This window comes from Pantherophis guttatus, chromosome 12, assembly GCF_059756535.1.
Source record: "Pantherophis guttatus breed Tessera chromosome 12, ASM5975653v1, whole genome shotgun sequence".
In the NCBI taxonomy this organism is placed as follows: domain Eukaryota; kingdom Metazoa; phylum Chordata; class Lepidosauria; order Squamata; family Colubridae; genus Pantherophis; species Pantherophis guttatus.
Window position 1 is genome coordinate 10,939,805 of NC_142074.1, and position 18,305 is coordinate 10,958,109.

An 18,305-nucleotide genomic window follows, 5' to 3' on the forward strand; every position below is an offset into this window, starting at 1 on the left:
ATCTGTGGCACACGTGCCATAGGTTCGCCATCACGGCTCTAGGACATACTCCCCACCTGAGAATCCAACCCACTACATTCTAGCACAGGTACTCATTGATCGTGATTACTGAGCATTGATTTGTGGTTTGCAGGTGGAACGTTCTAGGACCAACAGTAGAAACTGATGATAGTGCAGCCAGATAGCTTTAAACACACACACACACACACACACACACACACACACATGTATGTATGTATGTATGTATGTATGTATGGTCAGCCTTGTGACCTTCAGTACCACCAGCCACCTGGTGAATTTATTACTCTCAGAAGCTAGTGGCACATAAACCATCAGTCATCTCTCTAATAACACTTCATGAACCTTCCCCCCAAACTTCCAAATGTGTGGATTTAAACTCCCAGGATCCCCAATGCGTACGCTTTTGGAAATTTTGGGATCTGAATTCCAAGTATTGGAAGAATGTCTAGATCAGAAAAAGTTGCTATGGATTGTCGAATTATAAAACATGGCATCTCCATATTTTCTTAGTTGCTGAATCGTTAGCTTGCTGGGGTACCTTACAATGATTGAAATGGCTCATAACACAAAATCTTTCTTTACGAATCAATGAGCATTCTAGTCCTTTGAAGAAGCTCAACACATGCGTTGGTAAGCAAATGTTATATTTTTTAAAAGAAAAGGTTTTCTATAAGATTTCCAAAAGAACCAGGGAAAGTGCCTCTTCTAACTGGGAAAAAAATGTAGGCTACCCAAGAGTTCTTCTCTAAAATTGTGTGTTTGGGGGCATCTCTCACACACACCAAAATCTTCTCTTCAAACTGAATAACTAAATCCAAGTTTCTCCTTGGATTTAATCCTTACCATGTGAGATTCCAACTCTGCTATTTTTTCCGGAGATTCAGAGCCCAAATAATATATTCGGATCACGTGGTCTGTGCTTCCTGTTGCAATAAACATGCCACCTTAAAAAAACATCAGAAAAGAAAAGAAATGGAAAGTTATCTTTAATATTTCAATCCGGAGCAGTTCACGCAGTCATGCCAGATTTCACAATTAGTTTTTCAAAGGAGCAACACATTTGATGAATTTTAAGCATTCTGTACTCTCCCCTAAAATCTTTCCCTAAAATTACTGTATCATTATTGCAATTTGAGAAAACTGGATTTAAAACATAACCAATCAGCCTAGCATTTAGAATGCTACTACCATGGAAGTAAGGAAAGCCACCTGCATATTTCATTAATTAGTTTTAAAAAGGGAAATAACGAAAGAACGTATTATAGCAATTGTCTCCTTTAGAAGCATTCAAGGATGAAGATCTTTCCAAGGTAGTTTTGCATGTAAAGTAAATTGTTAGCAAAACCAGTTTGTTCCAAGGCTGAATATAAATGTATAAATGTACAAAACTTACATAGTCAAAAAATTTAAGCACAGAGTAGCTAGTGCATGGCTAAGAATCAGAAAATTTATTTTATTTATTTATAAAATTTATTGGCTGCCCAGCTTACCATAGGATAACTCTGGGTGGCTTACAGTTAAATATACAGTTAAAACATAAAAGAGTTAAAATCAGACATTAAAACCTAGGATACATGGGGAGGGCAGGGGGGGGGATGAGGGGGAGGTGGGATCTGTTATTACTCAATCAACCACCTCCACTGCATTGTTCTCCCACCGAGGCCCCAAGCCAACTGGCAAAGCCATATCTTTGGGCCCTTATGAAAAGATTGGAAGGTTGAGGCCAACCTCACATTGGAGAGGAGCAAGATATTCCAGAGGGCAGGAGCAACAGCAGAGAAGGCCCACCTCCTGGACCCCACAAGCCGGAATAATTGGGCTGACGGGACCCACAGCATGCCTCCTCTGCCCGCACGAGGAGGAGGAGCCAATCCCAGTGGGCTGAGATGGTACCTCCAGTAACCTGGACCTGAAGGGCTATTTCAGTAACAAACTGCTTTACCTGCATCTATAAATTATTGTCTCTGAACAAAAGTCAACTCATTTCCTAGCACCAAAATGCTTGTTGGATATTTTGGTCAGTGAAGACTGGAAACAATTAGAAAGCTTCCTGTCTATTGCAATGAAAAAAAATGTACAACACTGCTTTTTATTTTTTAAAGACAACTACCGTATTTTTCAGCGTATAAGACGCACCTCTTTTCCCCAAAAAAGAGGATGAAAATCTGGGTACGTCTTATACTCCGAATGTAGCCCTGCCTAGCTTCTCAAACGGAGGTTTCAGAGGCTGAAAAAAGCATCAGAAACGAAGCTTCAGAAAAAAAGCCCCCAAACAGAGCTTCAGAAAAGAAGCCCCCAAACAGAGCTTCAGAGGCTTTTTTTCTGAAGCTGTTTTGGAGGCTTTCAGAGTCAGAAAAAGAAGTTTTTTCTGTTTCAGAAGTTTCAGAGGCAGAAAGCAAAAAAAAAAGCAAGGCACAGAGCTCACAACCAAGGAACCTGTTGCTAAAATTAACCTCTGGGAACAGCTGATTGGGGGTATTCCAAGAGGCTGATCCAACCGCCAACCAACCTTTTCCTTATTTTTCTCCCCAAAAATTAAGATGCGTTTTATACTCTGGTGCATCTTATACTCTGAAAAATATAGTATTTCCGATATAAATTTGCAAATTCCTATGTGATTTCTATTTATACGTACCCGAACTAAAAGATGAACAAGATATTTGAACACCAGGTCTGGATCTCTCTGTAAATTTCACGGGCCGATCCCTGAAGTTATGAGACAACATTTTAATTACTTTATATTAGATGATGCAGAGAGACTAAGCCTGCAATTCTACACTCAATTTCCTGTATCAACAAACCCACTTTGGAGCATCCCTAGATTGTATTGCACTGTTAGCTGGATTTCTTAAGACATCAAGATTTCATTGTTTTTGGGAGTCTCAAGACTCCAAATGATAAAACTTCAGTATAATTGTACATTAGCTAATCAGTTCTGCTGAACAGAGTTACTTTCCAAGAATTTAGCTGGTCTTTTTGTTAACTTCCTTAATTTCTCCTCAGAAACATCTCATTCTGCCTAACATTTAGATGTGGCACGCCTGGGAGAAAAAAAGATTTAAAACTTCCATTTGAATAGGGACCATTAATTCATTGTGGAAACCATGCTTTGCAGGGAAAAAACCCCAAAGCAAATCTTACCCTCAGTAAGATCCTGCTATGAAGAAATATACAAATGGGATCAAGGCAGTTAAGTTAAACCTCTGTGACTCAGTCACAGGACTGAGAAATCTCTCTCAACTGTAAGATCTAATTACTTGGTTCACACGTTGCACTAAACCAGGGTTTCTCAACTTTGGTAACTTTAAGATATGTGGGCTTCAACTCCCAGAACTCCCAGCTAGCACACTGGCTGGGGAATTCTGGGAGTTTTAGTCCACCCAACTGAAAATTGCTAAGGTTGAGAAACACTGCACTAAACCAAAACTCAGACAAACAGATGGCTCAATGTATGTAATGCCAGCCAAATGAATTGGTAGAGAGAGACATCAATTTCAATTCTGCATTTTCCATCCAAAAGTACATAAAAGAGATAAACTGGATCTTTTCATTTGCTCAACAGAGTTATGCTTTCCATTTTCACATTCTTCCAATTTATCCGAGAGAAATTCTGTATCCTTCAGACATCTGGGATTTTAACATCTATATGCCTTAGCCAGCAAATTCAGCAGAAAGGTTTATATGAGTTATAATCAGAAAGGTCCAGAAGAATTCAGATTGTTTATCTGTCTTCATTCTCAATGGATGCTACACTTAATTATAATGCACAGTTGTTTTATCTTTTATTTCTTTTATCACATCATTCTAGGGATTCTAATAAATGCTACTATTGCCCCTGAAATTTATACAGCATTACTGCTCAGTTGCAAAGGCCAGCAGAATAGATCAAATAAAACAACATACTTGAATTTCATTGTGTTTAAATGCCATTGCCAGAAACAAATTGTTCCGTCAGCACCAGTAGAAGTGAGGTATCGAGTTGTTCCTTTTCTTGCAGGGGAAAACTAAAAATCAAAAGAACAAAAGATGTAATAAACAGGCAAAATACTTTCTTCATATACTTCTACAAAAATCTAACAGCGGCCATCTGCCAAACAAAAAGTTACTGTTTTGATATGGACCATGTTTACTTTCTTCTGCCAACCTAGCAGTTCGAAAGCAGGTAAAAAATGCAAGTAGAAAAATAGGGACGACCTTTGGTGGGAAGGTAACAGCGTTCCGTGCGCCTTTGGCGTTTAGTCATGCCGGCCACATGACCACGGAGATGTCTTCGGACAGCGCTGGCCCTTTGGCTTTGAAATGGAGATGAGCACCGCCCACTAGAGTTGGGAATGATTAGCATATATGTGCGAGGGGAACCTTTACTTTTACCTTTATGTTCACTTTATATTAAGAAAACTGACAGATCAGACAAGAATATTCAAAGAGCAAGTGATGTGACAAAGGCAAAAATTGTTTGAAGATTATTAACCCAGATATAGCAAAGAAATGCAGTTTTACTTCTCGCTGTTTAGGAAATCCTTCCTTCTCTCACCTGTATGGAAGTAATGGAAGCCGAGTGGCCCAAGAGCACCGCCACTGGCGCACACGTTCGAAGACACCAGACTCTGACCACCTTGTCACAACTGCCTGCAGCAAGGAGGGTATTCTCATAACTGACAGCCATGTCAGAAATTTCAGCTGAATGTCCTCGGAGGGTTGAAAGCAAGCGCCCGTTATCAGTAGCCCAAATTTTCACCAAGCAGTCATCTGAACCCTAATGTTTCATGCAAAAAAACAAAATAAAAACAAAAACAGAATAAAAGAGTTGGAAGGGGCTTTTGAGGTCTTCTAGTCCAACCCCCTGCTCAAGCAGGAAACCCTATGCCATTTAGACCATTTCAAACCCCGAAGTCTAACACTTTTTCCCTAAGACTCTACAGGTCAAGAGTAACTAACAAATAACATTTATTTGTAGGATCCTGTATTTGAAACATTTTAATGGAAGTTGCTTTCTGAAGCCAATAATGATACAGACACGCCACCCAATTTCAGAAAACATATTTTACAAATTCAAGGTAAAACTCCCCAGTACAAGAAGCTATTAAAAAATAGCATAGCAAAATTATTCAATGGAACATTTCAGTTCTATTCCACTCACAGTGAAAATTCGTCTCCCAGCACGATCAAACGCTATACAATACACAGATGATAAATGGCCCAGAATTCTCTTGTGCATCTTGATGTGTTGATAAAAAGATGTTGGGAACAAATGGCTGAAACGTCCATATCCAGTCAACTGTCTGGCTCCTATTAGGGTCACTGCCAAATGAGAAAAATGCTGTTATCCTCCTGATATAGTTTTGGTCACCATACTATAAAAAAGATGTTGAGACTCTAGAAAAAGTGCAGAGAAGAGCAACCAAGATGATTAGGGGACTGGAGACTAAAACATACGATGAACGGTTGCAGGAACTGGGCATGGGTAGTCTAGTGAAGAGAAGGTGAGACATGATAGCACTATTCCAATATTTGAGGGGCTGCCACAGAGAGGAGGGGGGTCAAGCTATTTTCCAAAGCACCTGAAGGCCAGACAAAGAATAATGGAAACCGACCAAAGAGAGATTCAACCTAGAAATGAGGAGGAACTTTCTGACAGTGAGAACAATCAACCCATGGAACAGAAGTTGCCTTCGGAAGTTGTGGGAGCGCCATCACTTGAGACTTTCAAGAAGGGACTGGACTGCCATTTGTCAGAAATGGTGTAGGGTCTCCTGCTTGAGCAGGGGGTTGGACTAGATGACCTACAAGGTCCCTTCCAACTCTGTTAATCTGTTATAATACTTTTCTTTAATCGACCTCATTTTAATGGTCTATTCCTGTCCATCGGTAAAAGAGAGTATTAGCCTGGGTAAGTATTAGCACTGAGTTAAATATCTGCTCTAGGAACATTTTGGGAAAGAGGTGACATAGGGGAAAAAAATTAACTTTGGCAACTTCCAAAGTGGAACTATCTAAAAATTTTGCCATTGCTTTAACAAATGATGAAAGGCCAATGGCAGGGTTAATGTAGAATACAACAGCCCAATGACATACCAGCAATTTAGGGAATTATCCAGAGAGAAAAACACGGCTAATGCGGAAATTTCTCTGTGTTTGTTTCTCAAACACACAGTAATATTTATTTGCTCAGATGACCGGCAAATTCTTTTGAGCTTGAATTTGGGTATCTAAGTTGAAGTTACAATGAAGCACTGTCCTCATTTAATCATTCTGTTCCAGGTTGCAATCCTAAAATTATGATGGATCCTTTGTCTTAAAATAGGAACCATGTTTTCGTTATTAGGAGAGGAGAGAAAAAGAAATCCTTTTTATTTTAGCTTTGCAACAGTAGGCCACCATTTACAAGCTGATCCATTGAAAGTTTGCCTACTGCGGTTAAGGTACCAGGCTAGAAAGCCAGAGGCCATGAGTTCAAGTCCTGCCTTAGCCATGAAAGCCAGCTGGGTGACTTTGAGCCAGTCATTCTCTAGGAAGCCGTGGTGGCGCAGTGGTTAGAATGCAGCATTTGCAGGCTAACTCTTCCCACTGCCAGTAGTTCGATCCTGACTGGCTCAAGGTTGACTCATCTTTCCAAGCTTGGTAAAATGTGGACCCAGATTGTTGGGGGCAAGAGGCTGACTCTGCAAACCGCTCGGAGAGTGCTATAAAGTACTGTGAAGTAGCATATAAATCTAAGTGATATTGCTAATGTTCAATTCAACCAGTGGTGCTACCTGTTCTGTGGGTGTGGCTTGGTGGACGTGACGTGGCTTGGTAGGCGTGGCTTGGTGGATGTGGCAGGGGAAGGATACTGTAAAATCTCCATTCCCTCCCCAATCCAGGGGAAGGTTACTGCAAAATCCCCATTTCCTCCCGATCAGCTGGGACTCAGGAGGCAGAGAATAGATGGGGGCAGGGCCAGTCAGAGGTGGTATTTACCGGTTCTCCGAATTACTCAAAATTTCCGCTACCGATTCTCCAGAACTGGTCAGAACCTGCTGAAACCCACCTCTGAATTCAACCCACCTCACATATATTTTTGTGTGAAAATAGAAGGAAAAGGGTGTGTTGGATACGTTTGCCGCCATTAGTTATTTGTAAAAATAATAAAGGCAGGATAGAAATAAATAAACAAAACATTGAAATATAACATTAGTATATAAGAAAGTTATTCCTTACCCACATTTGGTGGCCTCCCATAGTTTATGGGGACTTCGGGAGGTCTGCCCCGATGCAGGGCTGCAAATGCAGAACCCTTCCAGGCCGTGTGCCTGCATTCTGTGCAAACGGGATTAAGAGCTGGTCAATCAATCAATCAATCAATTAATTACAGTCTTAGTCCAGAGACCAGAACAAATAAAAACGCTCATTAAATATACAATTAAACATTCTAGTATAAAATAGTAAATAACAACTAAAATCTATAATAAAATCCAGTCTGTCAATTATACACGGACTAACTATACTACAATTACAATCCATATACTGTGTAGCCCATTGTAGGTTCGACGCTAAAAGGGAAAAGACTAAGCAGTGCAAAGGGTTTGCCATATTTGTTACGTAACATAACTATGGTGGAGAAGATACGTGTTTGCGACAAATCCCCAGTGCTGCTGTGCAGAATGTGGCCACCTGTGCTGTAGTTATAGACCAGTGATGCCTAACCTTTTTGCCATCCCGTGCCAGGAGGTGGGGGGGAGGTTAGCAAGCGCGTGTGCCCACATCCATAATTCTATGCCCCATGCCCCATGCAGGACCTCCCCTCCTCTCCCTGCTTCTGGCACGTGATGGCCTGTTAGGCCCGTTGTTCTCTCTCACCTGGCTCCAGATCCTCTTTATGCGTCTGGGGAGGGTGAAAACAGCCTTCCCAGGCCCTCTGGAGACAGGAAACAGCCTGTTTCCCTACTTCTGGTGGGCCCAGAAGGCGTGAAAATTAGCTGGCCGGCGCGCACATGCGCGCCAGAGCTCAGCTGGCATGCCCACTGATATGGCTATGCGTGCCACCTGTGGCACGCATGTCATAGGTTCGCCATCACGGTTATAGACTGTTCATCCTTAAGCAGCCACTGAAGATAGGTAGTGTTGGAGCGGCCAGGATACCTAGCAGTTATTGGCAGAATATGTTTTCTCCTAATCTCTGTGTAAAAGGAACATCTAAGGAATACGTGACCCACAGTCTCCACCTCTCCTGAGCCTCAGGGACAGAGTCTTTCAGTCAATGTATCCTTTTATGTTTGCCGTACAGGATGGCTAATGGAAGCGCATGGCACCGTGTGAGCAAAAATGCTTTCCGGCGGTTTGCTGATTCCAACTGACGAAGATAGCTGGCAGGAGCAACAACGCATCTAATGGCAGTGGTGGAGCAGTGGTGAAATCCAAATTTTTTTATTACAGGTTCTGTGGGTGTGGCTTGGTGGGCATGGTGTGGATTGGTGGGCATGACATGGTGGGTGTGGCAGGGGAAGGATACTGCAAAATCTCCATTCCCACCCCACTCCAGGGGAAGGATACTGCAAATCCCCATTCCCTCCCCACTCTGGGGCCAACCAGAGGTGGTATCTGCCAGTTCTCTGAACTACTCAAAATTTCCACTACCAGTTCTCTAGAACCTGTCAGAACCTGCTGGATTTCACCGCTGATCTGGAGCCAGAAACCGCGGAGCTTTCCCCTAAGGCCACTAAGAGTGGGTCAAAATCCTGCAGAGGACTTGGCCTCTGCAGCCCAGTTATTATTTTTTTTCCTGCTCAAAACTATCAACGCCAGTACCTCTTTCCTGCTCCTTCCCATCCCTTTCTTTTCTGTCAAGCTGTTTGCAGGAAATGGTTTTAGTTCCTTTTTCAAAAACCAAGACATGGCAGAAAATCCATGTTCCCAAAAGACCCCTTTCCATACCTTTTTAAGGTTTTGATTTACCCATTTATTTACACTGTTATTAACTTGTCAGAAGATGGATGCAGTTAAAAATAATGCTTCAACTGTTTACAGCCTGCAGTTCGTTCTATTCTATCTGTACGTGACTTTGGCTGCAAGTTGCTTTCCTTGCCTCTATAAGGTGGAATATAAATAAAAGAATCATATCTTACCTTTGGCTGCCCTTAGTAAAGACTGCCGTCCCACTCCTAGTAAAGTTTGCACTCCGAGTACACTTTGTGGGATCTCCTTATCTAACAGAGGTCCAATTCGCTCACAAATTTTGAGGAGGTAATCCGGGGGGATGTGAACATTGGCTGCTACCTGAATATTTGAAAAAAAACAAAAACTATGAGCAGGCATTGCTTACGTCCAATCTTAATTTGAGAGAGGCAAAGAGAAGTCAAGGTAGAAAGCATTACAGGTAGTCCTCGACTTATGACCACAGCCGGGGCCAGAATTGCCATTGCTAAGCAAGGCAGTTAAGAGAGAGATGTCCGATTTTACGAACTTTTTGGGCAACGGTTGTTAAGCGGATCATTGCAGTGAATCTTATAGTTGTTAAAAGAATCAGGTTTTCCCCACTGACTTTGCTTGATGAGAAGCCCCCAAGGGAAGGTTACAGATGGTGACCATGTGACCCCAGGACGTTGCAACCTGTTGTGGCCCATCAGCGGCCTGTGCAGCTAGTAGCTGATTCCGACAGCGAGGAGGCTGGTGTGGTGCTGCGCCAGCAGCCTGTGCAGCTGGCACTCGAGTCAGACAATGAGGAGGCTGGAGAAGATGTGGTGCCAGAGGCGGGGATTCAGCCAGGGCCTTCAGAACCTCCAGAAGCTCCTTTAAGTGAAGAGGACAAAGAGGAGGAGCCTCTTCTCAATGCACGGGTGTGCAGAGCTGCCAAAAGGCAGGAGTGGCTCCTCAGGAGGAGGTCTCCTTGAGAGTAAGGCTTGGGGCTAATTGGCCACTCCCCTAGCCTATTTAAGGAAGGACTGAGGCAATTTGCAGGGAACAACTTCGTTCACTCTTTGTCTTGAACTTAGTTCTCTTATCAGCTTCCTGCAAATTGCTTCTGGGCTTTCTGCCAACCATAGTAAGATTACGATTATTTATTCTTTGGATTCTTGTAGGCTGTTAAGAAAGTTAATTAACAGTCTTTGTTTGAAAAAGACTGATTTAATTTAGTAAACTAAGGTTTGTACAGACTTTGTGTGTGCTGCGTTCTTTGGGGTCCATAGCTGGGGCAGAACACAACCTGTCGCAAATACATGCTGGATGCCAGGTACATGAATTTTGATTGTGTGACTGCCGGCGGGGAAGGAATGCTGAAGTGGTTGTAAGTGCGAGAAGCAGTCGTAAGTCACTTTTTTCACTGCTGTTGTAACTCCAAATGGTCGTTAAATCAATGATTGTAAGACAAGAACTGCCTGTACTTCTCCATGTACTTACACATTTCTTAATATTTGTGAGTGACCCACCCACCCCTTCCTCTTGCACTGGCTCACTTCTATACCTTAATCAGAATAACAAAGCAGCAAGGAACATATTTCTATTATGCTACTTCTTCCCTCTTGTGCAAATACAGGCAGTCCTCGACTTACAACAGTTCATTTAGTGACCATTCAAAGTTACGATGGCACTGGAAAAAAAGTGACTTACGACTTATTTTTCATAGTTATGACCTCTATGGCATCCCCATGGTCACGTGATCAAAATTCAGACTCTTGGCAACTGACTCATATTTATGACGGTTGCAGTGTCCCGGGGGTCATGTGATTGCCCTTTTGCGACCTTCTGACAAGCAAAGTCCATGGGGAAGCCAGATTCACTTAACAACCGGGTGACTAATTTATCAACTGCAGCGATTCACTTAACACCTGAGGCAAGAGAGATAGTAAAATAGGGCAAAATTCACTTAATAAATGTTTCGCTTAGCAACAGACATTTTGGGCTCGATTGTAGTCCTAAGTCAAAGACTATCTTTATAACACTCTTAGCTAGTCAACGCTATGCTCAGTTTGTTGCGCAAATCTGGGAAAGGCACTCAGCTTGGCAGGGCTGGGCAGGACCAAACACACCACTGGTTCTTAACATTGAATTAAGAATTATTCTCTTATCTTGCCCTGTAATGGGGGTTTTCATTCGCCCTCCCAAAATTGACAACCGGTCCCAAATGGCTGCTCCCCATTTACTGGAGTGCTTTAGATTTGTTTGCAGCTGGATCTCTTTGCTACAGGTTCAATTTACCTCGGGTGGCAGACTTAAGAGACAGGCCACACACTTTAATAGTTATTAGACCAGGGGTCGGCAACCTTAAACAGTCAAAGAGCCACAAACGTCCTAACCGGAAGCCCCCTGTTCAATTCTGGAGCCGACCGGAAGTCCGGTTCCCACACCATAGAGTCTCCTCCTAGCGCGGCGTCCTTTTTCCTCTGCCAACCGGAGATCTGATTCTCCCACCATAGAGTCTCCTCCTGCATGGCGTCCTTTTTCCTCTACCTGTCCTAACCGAAAGCCCTATCAATTGTGGAGCCGACTGGCGACAGGGAGCCACAGCAGAGGGATGAAAGAGCCACATGTGGCTCCAGGGCCACGGGTTGCTGACACTTGGAATCTATGCATGCAGAAACTAACAGTAACATAACCAGAGAAACGTTCTCCTAACATTCTTTCCTGAAGAAAAGGATAGCCAACGTTCACTTGAGGTTAGATAAAGGATCAGGGCAAATTAAATTTTAAAAAGACGCATTATATGCATTATGTTGTATGAATTGGTCGAATTCGGCCTTCCGCAACTTCCCAAGTATCCATAGAGATGAGATTTCGATCTCATTCAAAGCACAGTTAAGGCAGCCAAGAAAGAAAGAAAGACCAGACGTCCATGCCTTCAGTCATCATGCAGACTTGAGCCGGTCCCTTTCTCTCATATACAGAATAAACGTCTAAAAACGCAATGTGGAAGCTTTCCCTGCATTTTGGAAAAATGGATTTGGATTTGACCAGCCCTGGTCAATAGGGACAACACTGAACCGAATTCGCATTGGTCGTGACAGATGCTCAGATGCCCTCTATAAATAGGACAAAATACTATCACCGAATTGTGACTGTGGGGCTGAAAAATAAACTATTTAACACATAGTGACAAGAGTATCAAAACAGAGCCTATAATGGAGATTTTGCTGATTTCCTGGCTGCAAGAAATGAAGTAAGAATTATATTTGCAACTTAGATGTACGTTTCCTGTTAAAGAGATCAGATTTTATATTCAATGGTTTGTATTTTACCCCCGTGTTTCTTTTTACTGAAATATGAAGTGCCGTAAAATAAAGAAATAAATAAGCTCCTAAACAGACTAGGACAGCCAAATGTTATAAATGCAATTCATTTGTAAATTAAGAACTACTTGATGCTGGCAGACAGGTGTTAATGGAGGGACATTAAGAGAGCTGGAGGTGGCAAAGTATCTTGGCTAAAGGCAGGGGGTTAACAAAATAATAAAGCTCCTTTGTGTTGTAAAAACAGCTGCAACCACAAAGAAGGGGAGGGCATTTTCACACCTCTTAGGAACAGTGTCCATTATTATTCAGCTGGTGACCAGAGTATAGCAGAGTGCCTTCTCAGGCCATCTACATTTTCCACATGCAATGCCCCATCATTGCTTTATGGCAGTTTTATTCCTAATTTAACTGAGCTGGGAAGCAGGCAAGCATGTACAGCAAATTGGATTTGCTCTTTGGTGCTCATCTTGTTCAGGTTCAAAAGTTACTCTGTTAGTCAAGTTTTTTTTCAGATTATAAAAGTGGAAGTGTGGATGGAATTGGAGGTGACGTTTTTAACTCTTCATTGGCAACAGCTAGCATGGCAGTGATGTGGATTTTGGGAATGTTAATACAAACCAGGAAAAGAAACAAAGGAATCGTGAGAAGTCATACTGAAGAAGAACACTAAGTACTTTTACAAGTTTCTTGTGCTTAATGGGGCTCAAGGGCTACAGTCTTAAAAGCTATACTTCATCTAAGATGTATTCAAAATCATTTCAGTCTTAGCTGATTAAAAGAAGAATAAAAAGGATAAGTTCTTAGAATGAGAGGAAAAACCTGCAATTCTTTATGCAGTTTCACAAATCTTACCTTTATCTTCCAACTGCGTTGGCTTATTTCAATTGTTTAATACTGGTATGAAATATTAAAACAAACAGGCTACTATATTAGAAAGGGCAAATAGGAAAAGAGTGCCCATTACAATTAAGCAAATCAAGTTTTAAGTAAGGTTTCATCTTCCTATTCACACAGATTATTTCTTAGGAACTGTATCCATTATTATTCCAACTTTTCCCCCTATTTAAACAGCAGTAATGTCAAAAGAAAGCTGCCATAATAAACATGCTGGAAACTTCCCAAAACTCAGGGGGGAAAAATATGCAAACTAATATTGGCTTTCTAAGAAATTATCAGATAAAACTGGGATTATTCTAAATGACTAAGTAATTTCACTCTGCTCTCCACTGTATTTACACTTTGAGATAAAGGAAATTACTTCATAGACAGGCATGTCTTCTGGCCTATGACAATAAAACTGAAAGTTAAAGAGTACAAATGTAAATATTTTTCTAAGGAAAATCAAGACTGAAAATTGCAAAATCCCTAATCCAGCTCACAAGCACTCCTCAGGAGAGGTGTTCAGTATTTTCGTTTACCATTGATCTGAACGGATAAATTCCGGGTTTTGAACTATTTCCTTACAAGTGTTCGAAACAAACCAAGCCTATGGAATCAATGTAGACAGACAATGAGCCAATAGTATTTAGTATTTTCTCCTATCCTACTCTCAAGTGTTCCCAATTTATATAAAAGCACCTGATACAACCATTCATGCTACAAAAAAAAAAAAAAAAAAGCCAGTACGGTGTAGTGTTTAAAGTATCAGGCTAGAAATTGGAAAACCGTGAGTTCTAGTCTCATTTTAAACACAAAGCCAGCTGGATGACCTTGGACCAGTCCCTATCACTCAGCTTTGGGAAGGAGGCAATGGCAAACCACTTCTGAAAAATCTTGCCAAGAAAACTGCAGGGACTTTGTTGACTAATTCCTGAGTGTCAACAATGACTTGAAGACACACACAAACACAGCAAAAAAGCTACAACTGAATGTGTATTCCCACTGAAGTAACCATAAAACACAAGCATAAACAATTGTGGTATACTGATTATCTTGTATCAAATGTACAGTAGTATTCACCTACTGTGCAGCTGATCTTCAAATCAGAACTGAAAAGGTCATCCCACATACTTTGCATCTAGCAAAATTAATCTGCACCAATGCATTAGACTCTTGTGTTCAGGGAATAGCTGTCTCTGAACCCTATTTCTGTATTATTCTTTTACTGGAATAAAAAGCTATAATGAACAAATTCCAGTCAAAACTTTCTATCAAAGACATTCATTTATTTATTTATTTTGCTATTACTTGTTTTGTATTAATTGGGTAACGACTCCCTTATTTCACAAGGAAACACAGGAGTTTTCTTCATTTAAAATTATATATGTGTTCTCACCTCTGCAAGCAAGATATAATTGTTATGTTTAAAAATTCCTTTACGTTTTGTCATCAGGGCCCTGAACAGACTTAAAATGTGGACTAAATATCACCGTTCCCTCAATAGGTTTTTTTTATAACTCTTTCTTCTGTGAAGAAATGGGATAATATTTTATTTTCCTTACTAATACAGAAAGATAAGAAGAAAAAAAAACGACTCCTTCCTTCGGTTCCTGTATTGAAAGATACAACCAATCAGCTGGCACCTCTCATCACACACAAGGAAATCCTATCTGATAGACGCAGCACTATTGGTCCGGGCTGAAACTTCTTGTACGTGCCCTCAAATAACCCTCCCTGCTTTCTCGATGGTAGATTTTCTTAGGAGGGAAAAAAATAAAAATCACACAGAGAAAATTCCACAAACCAGCCAACAACCGACTCCTAACATCCACACACTTTTCCTTTTTCCAGATTTTCTACTGCAGCTGTGAAACAAACAAACAAACAGGCTTCTCTCCATCCCAAGCCAGCTCCCACCAGTAAAATAAATGCAGAAATTTAAAAGCCAATATTCACTCACCAGATCCTCAAAACTTCTTCGGTGTTCTTTTCCCTGCCAATCCAAGCGCCTCGGGATCAGCTAGTAAAGAGGAGGGGGAAACAGTTGGCTCACCTTGAAATATTGTGCAAAGTGGAAGGTCCCTTCTCTCTCTCTCTCCCCACCCCACCCCAAAATTAAGGTTTTTGCTAATCCATGATATGCACAGAGGTTGCATTTACACATTGGATGCAGCTGCGCTTTCTTGAAACTATGGTTTTAGTCCATAAACTGCCACATATGCCAAGCTAGGGACTGCAGCTCACAAAGGAAGGGTCCTCCTAGGCCATTCCATCAAAACCCAACCACATCTTGGCTTACTTCACAAACGGGAATGTCTCCCCAGGGCCGCCTGTGCTTGATTTTTGAACGGGATAACTCCCCATCCAAAGCAGACATCTAGGAACCATTTCTGGACCCAAAGGTTGAATTTGCACTTGGCTTGTGTCACACGGGTCTCCTAGCCTGGCTAGGTGGCTCAGTGGCTAAGACGCTGAGCTTGTCGATCAGAAAGGTCAGCAGTTCGGCGGTTCAAATCCCTAGTATAGGTCTCCTGCGTGACCCAGGGGGTTGGACTAGATGACCTCCAAGGTTCCTTCCAACTCTGTTTACTATTATTATTATTCATATGGAGCTAGTCCCTTGTCAACCCCTCTTAAGGCTTTGCCCTGTGAGAACCAACACAAAGGCTGTCCCACCAACCAACCCTGGTTAAAAGGGGGGGAGGAAGTGGTTTTTTTCCCACCCTCTATCCCACTGCTGCCTCCCCCATCCACCTCCTAACAATCCCATAGCAGAAATGAGCAGAGTCCATCTAGAGATCTAGAAAAAAATTCCAGAGAGTCTTGAAAAGCCGAAGAGGTCCAATGCTTTGGATGAAGCCCAACAGGCAACCCTGGGGTGGGGGGGAAACCCACGTTCTTCATGGTCTCACGCATGTGTGCATGTTTGTATGCACGCATCTTACATAGATGGAAAGAGAGATGCAGGGAAGATGTGCAAACATTTTATAGAAGGGAGAAAGTGGGAAGAAGGAGGAGGAGGAGGAGGAGAGGGAGAAGAAGAAGGAGGAGGAGGGAAGGAGGAAGAAGAAGAAGAAAGAGGAGGAGGATGAGAAAGAGGAGAAGAAGGAAGAGGAGGAGGGGAGGAGAAGAAGAAGAGGAAGAGGAGGAGGAGGAGGAGGAGGAGGAGAGGAAGAAGAAGAAGAAGAAGAAGAAGAAGAAGAAGAAGAAGAAGAAGAAGAAGAAGAAGAAGAAGAAGAAGAAGAAGAAGAAGAAGAAGAAGAAGAAGAAAGAGAGAAAAAGGAGGTCCTTTCGTGGATTTGGGACCCTTCCCATTAGGAATAAAACACGACCTCAGGGGTCCCGCATCTGGATGAATCCCAAGGGGGATGACTCCCCCATTAGCTTTAAGCCGAGGGTCCCACATCAGGACGACCCCCCCTTCCTTTACAAGGAGGCACTCCTTGGGGAGGGGAGACCCCTCCCCACCCCCACCCCCATTTTTAGCCTCCCTTACCTGGTGCTCCTCCAGCTCGGCCACCAGCACCTGCGGAGAGGAGAAAGAGAGTGAGACAAAGGGGTGAGGAGAGGGGGGGTGTCCGCGACCCCAGCCCCAATTGGCACCCCATTCTTTTCCTTCCCCCCCATCCCCCACCCCCCGGGACCCCTCACCTGGGCCGATTTCTTGCAAGGTCCCGACTGGAGGAAGCGGGCGATCAGGTAGTAGAGCTCTGCGGGCGAAGAGGCGGTCAGAGAAGGCCAGCCAAGACCCAAAGATCCCCCCAACTGCCCCCCACACACAGACCAACCAGCCAGCCCCCTTTCCTCCCTCCTCACCGGCTTCCAGCTGGGTCGGAGCCCCCGCCATCCTCCGGCCAGCCCGGAGCCGCAGGCCCGTCAGGAGGGGCGGCGGCGGCGGCGGCGGTGGAGGGTCCGAAGCGGGCGGCGCTTCTCTGTCTCTCTGCCTCGGTCTCTTCTCTCGCTCGCTCTCTCTCTCTCACGGCCGCCGCCGGCGAGGGGGGCGAGGAGTCTGGGCGGCCGCTTTCGCCCTCCGCCGCCGCCGCGCCGCCGGCCCCATGGAGCTCCGCTGGCCGCGGGACGGGCCGCCCGGCGACGCGCTCCCACCGGCTGCGGGAAGAGGAGGAGGAAGAAGAAGAAGCAGAAGAAGCGTCGTCGGCGTCGTCGTGAGGGAGAGCCGGCGGGGCTCTCGGGCGGAGGAGCCTCGGGGAGCCTCCGGCCGCGCGGGGGCGACGAGCGGGCCTGGCGGGCGAAGCCTGACGGGCGGGCAGGCCGCTCTCGGAAGAGGCGGGGAAAGAGGCCGCGGCCTGCGCCCCAGCCACGCTCGCGCCGCGGCCCTGCCCAGCCTTGCCCTGCCCTGGCCTGACAGGGAGGGTGGGAGGGAGGGACGCCCAAGGGCGGTGGCGGTCTCCATCCCTCTCACAACAGCCCGGTGAGGTAGGCCGGGGCAGGAGGAAAAAGCTCGAGACCCGCCCCCCATTTGGCCTCTTCCCTCAGGATGATAAATGTATGGGGGGGAATTGGATTTTAATTTTTTTTAAATATTATTATTGTTGTTGTTGTTATTATTATTTATTCTCTTATTAAACATGAAACTCAGTCAGCTGGACATTCAAAAATGTGTCACAAATATCATTGATGGGTGCTAATGGTTGATAAGGGTTGCTGCCAGCGTCCTAGGTATCAACCAAGTAGATCATCATCATCATCATCATCATCATCATCATCATTATTATTATTATTATTATTATTATTATTATTATTATTATTATTCTCTTTTATTCATTAAACATGAAACTCAGTCAACTGGACATTTAAAAATGCGTCACAAATGCCATTGACTGGTGCTAATGGTTAATACGGGTTGCTGCCAGCGTCCTAGGTATCAACCAAGTACATTATTATTATTATTATTATTATTATTATTATTATTATTATTATTTATCATCATCATTATCATTTATTCTTTTTTATTCATTAAACATGAAACTCAGTCAGCTGGACATTCAAAAATGCATCACAAACATCATTGACTGGTGCTAATGGTTGATACGGGTTGCTGCCAGTGTCCTAGGTATCAACCAAGTACCTTCTTAAGATGTACGATGTTCCGAGTAGCCCAGTTTTTTGCAGTTCCGCTGGTGTTATTGCAGGAAGATGCAATTTGCTGATGTATGTTATAAAATTCTTGGACATGGTACC

At 43.3% G+C, this 18,305-nt stretch overlaps 1 protein-coding gene across 3 annotated transcripts in view; it reads right to left on the reverse strand.

Moving 5' to 3' along the window:
• BRWD3 (bromodomain and WD repeat domain containing 3) overlaps positions 1-17,470 on the reverse strand; it is a 57,043-nt gene extending 39,573 nt beyond the window's left edge. For 2 of the 3 annotated variants that reach the window (XM_087877407.1, XM_034434991.3), the window contains exons 1-11: positions 16,923-17,467; positions 16,758-16,816; positions 16,603-16,632; positions 15,067-15,126; positions 9,126-9,276; positions 7,222-7,320; positions 5,162-5,322; positions 4,556-4,777; positions 3,925-4,025; positions 2,657-2,727; positions 865-965 (exon numbers count right to left, since the gene is read on the reverse strand). In XM_087877407.1, the coding sequence (XP_087733533.1) occupies positions 865-965; positions 2,657-2,727; positions 3,925-4,025; positions 4,556-4,777; positions 5,162-5,322; positions 7,222-7,320; positions 9,126-9,276; positions 15,067-15,126; positions 16,603-16,632; positions 16,758-16,816; positions 16,923-16,953 (1,086 nt within the window). In that variant the 5' untranslated portion in view covers positions 16,954-17,467. Of the gene's footprint in view, positions 1-864; positions 966-2,656; positions 2,728-3,924; positions 4,026-4,555; positions 4,778-5,161; positions 5,323-7,221; positions 7,321-9,125; positions 9,277-15,066; positions 15,127-16,602; positions 16,633-16,757; positions 16,817-16,922 lie in introns of all 3 variants that reach the window. The other variant, XM_034434990.3, reaches the window with a different exon arrangement.
• Between the last annotated feature and the right edge of the window lie 835 nt (positions 17,471-18,305).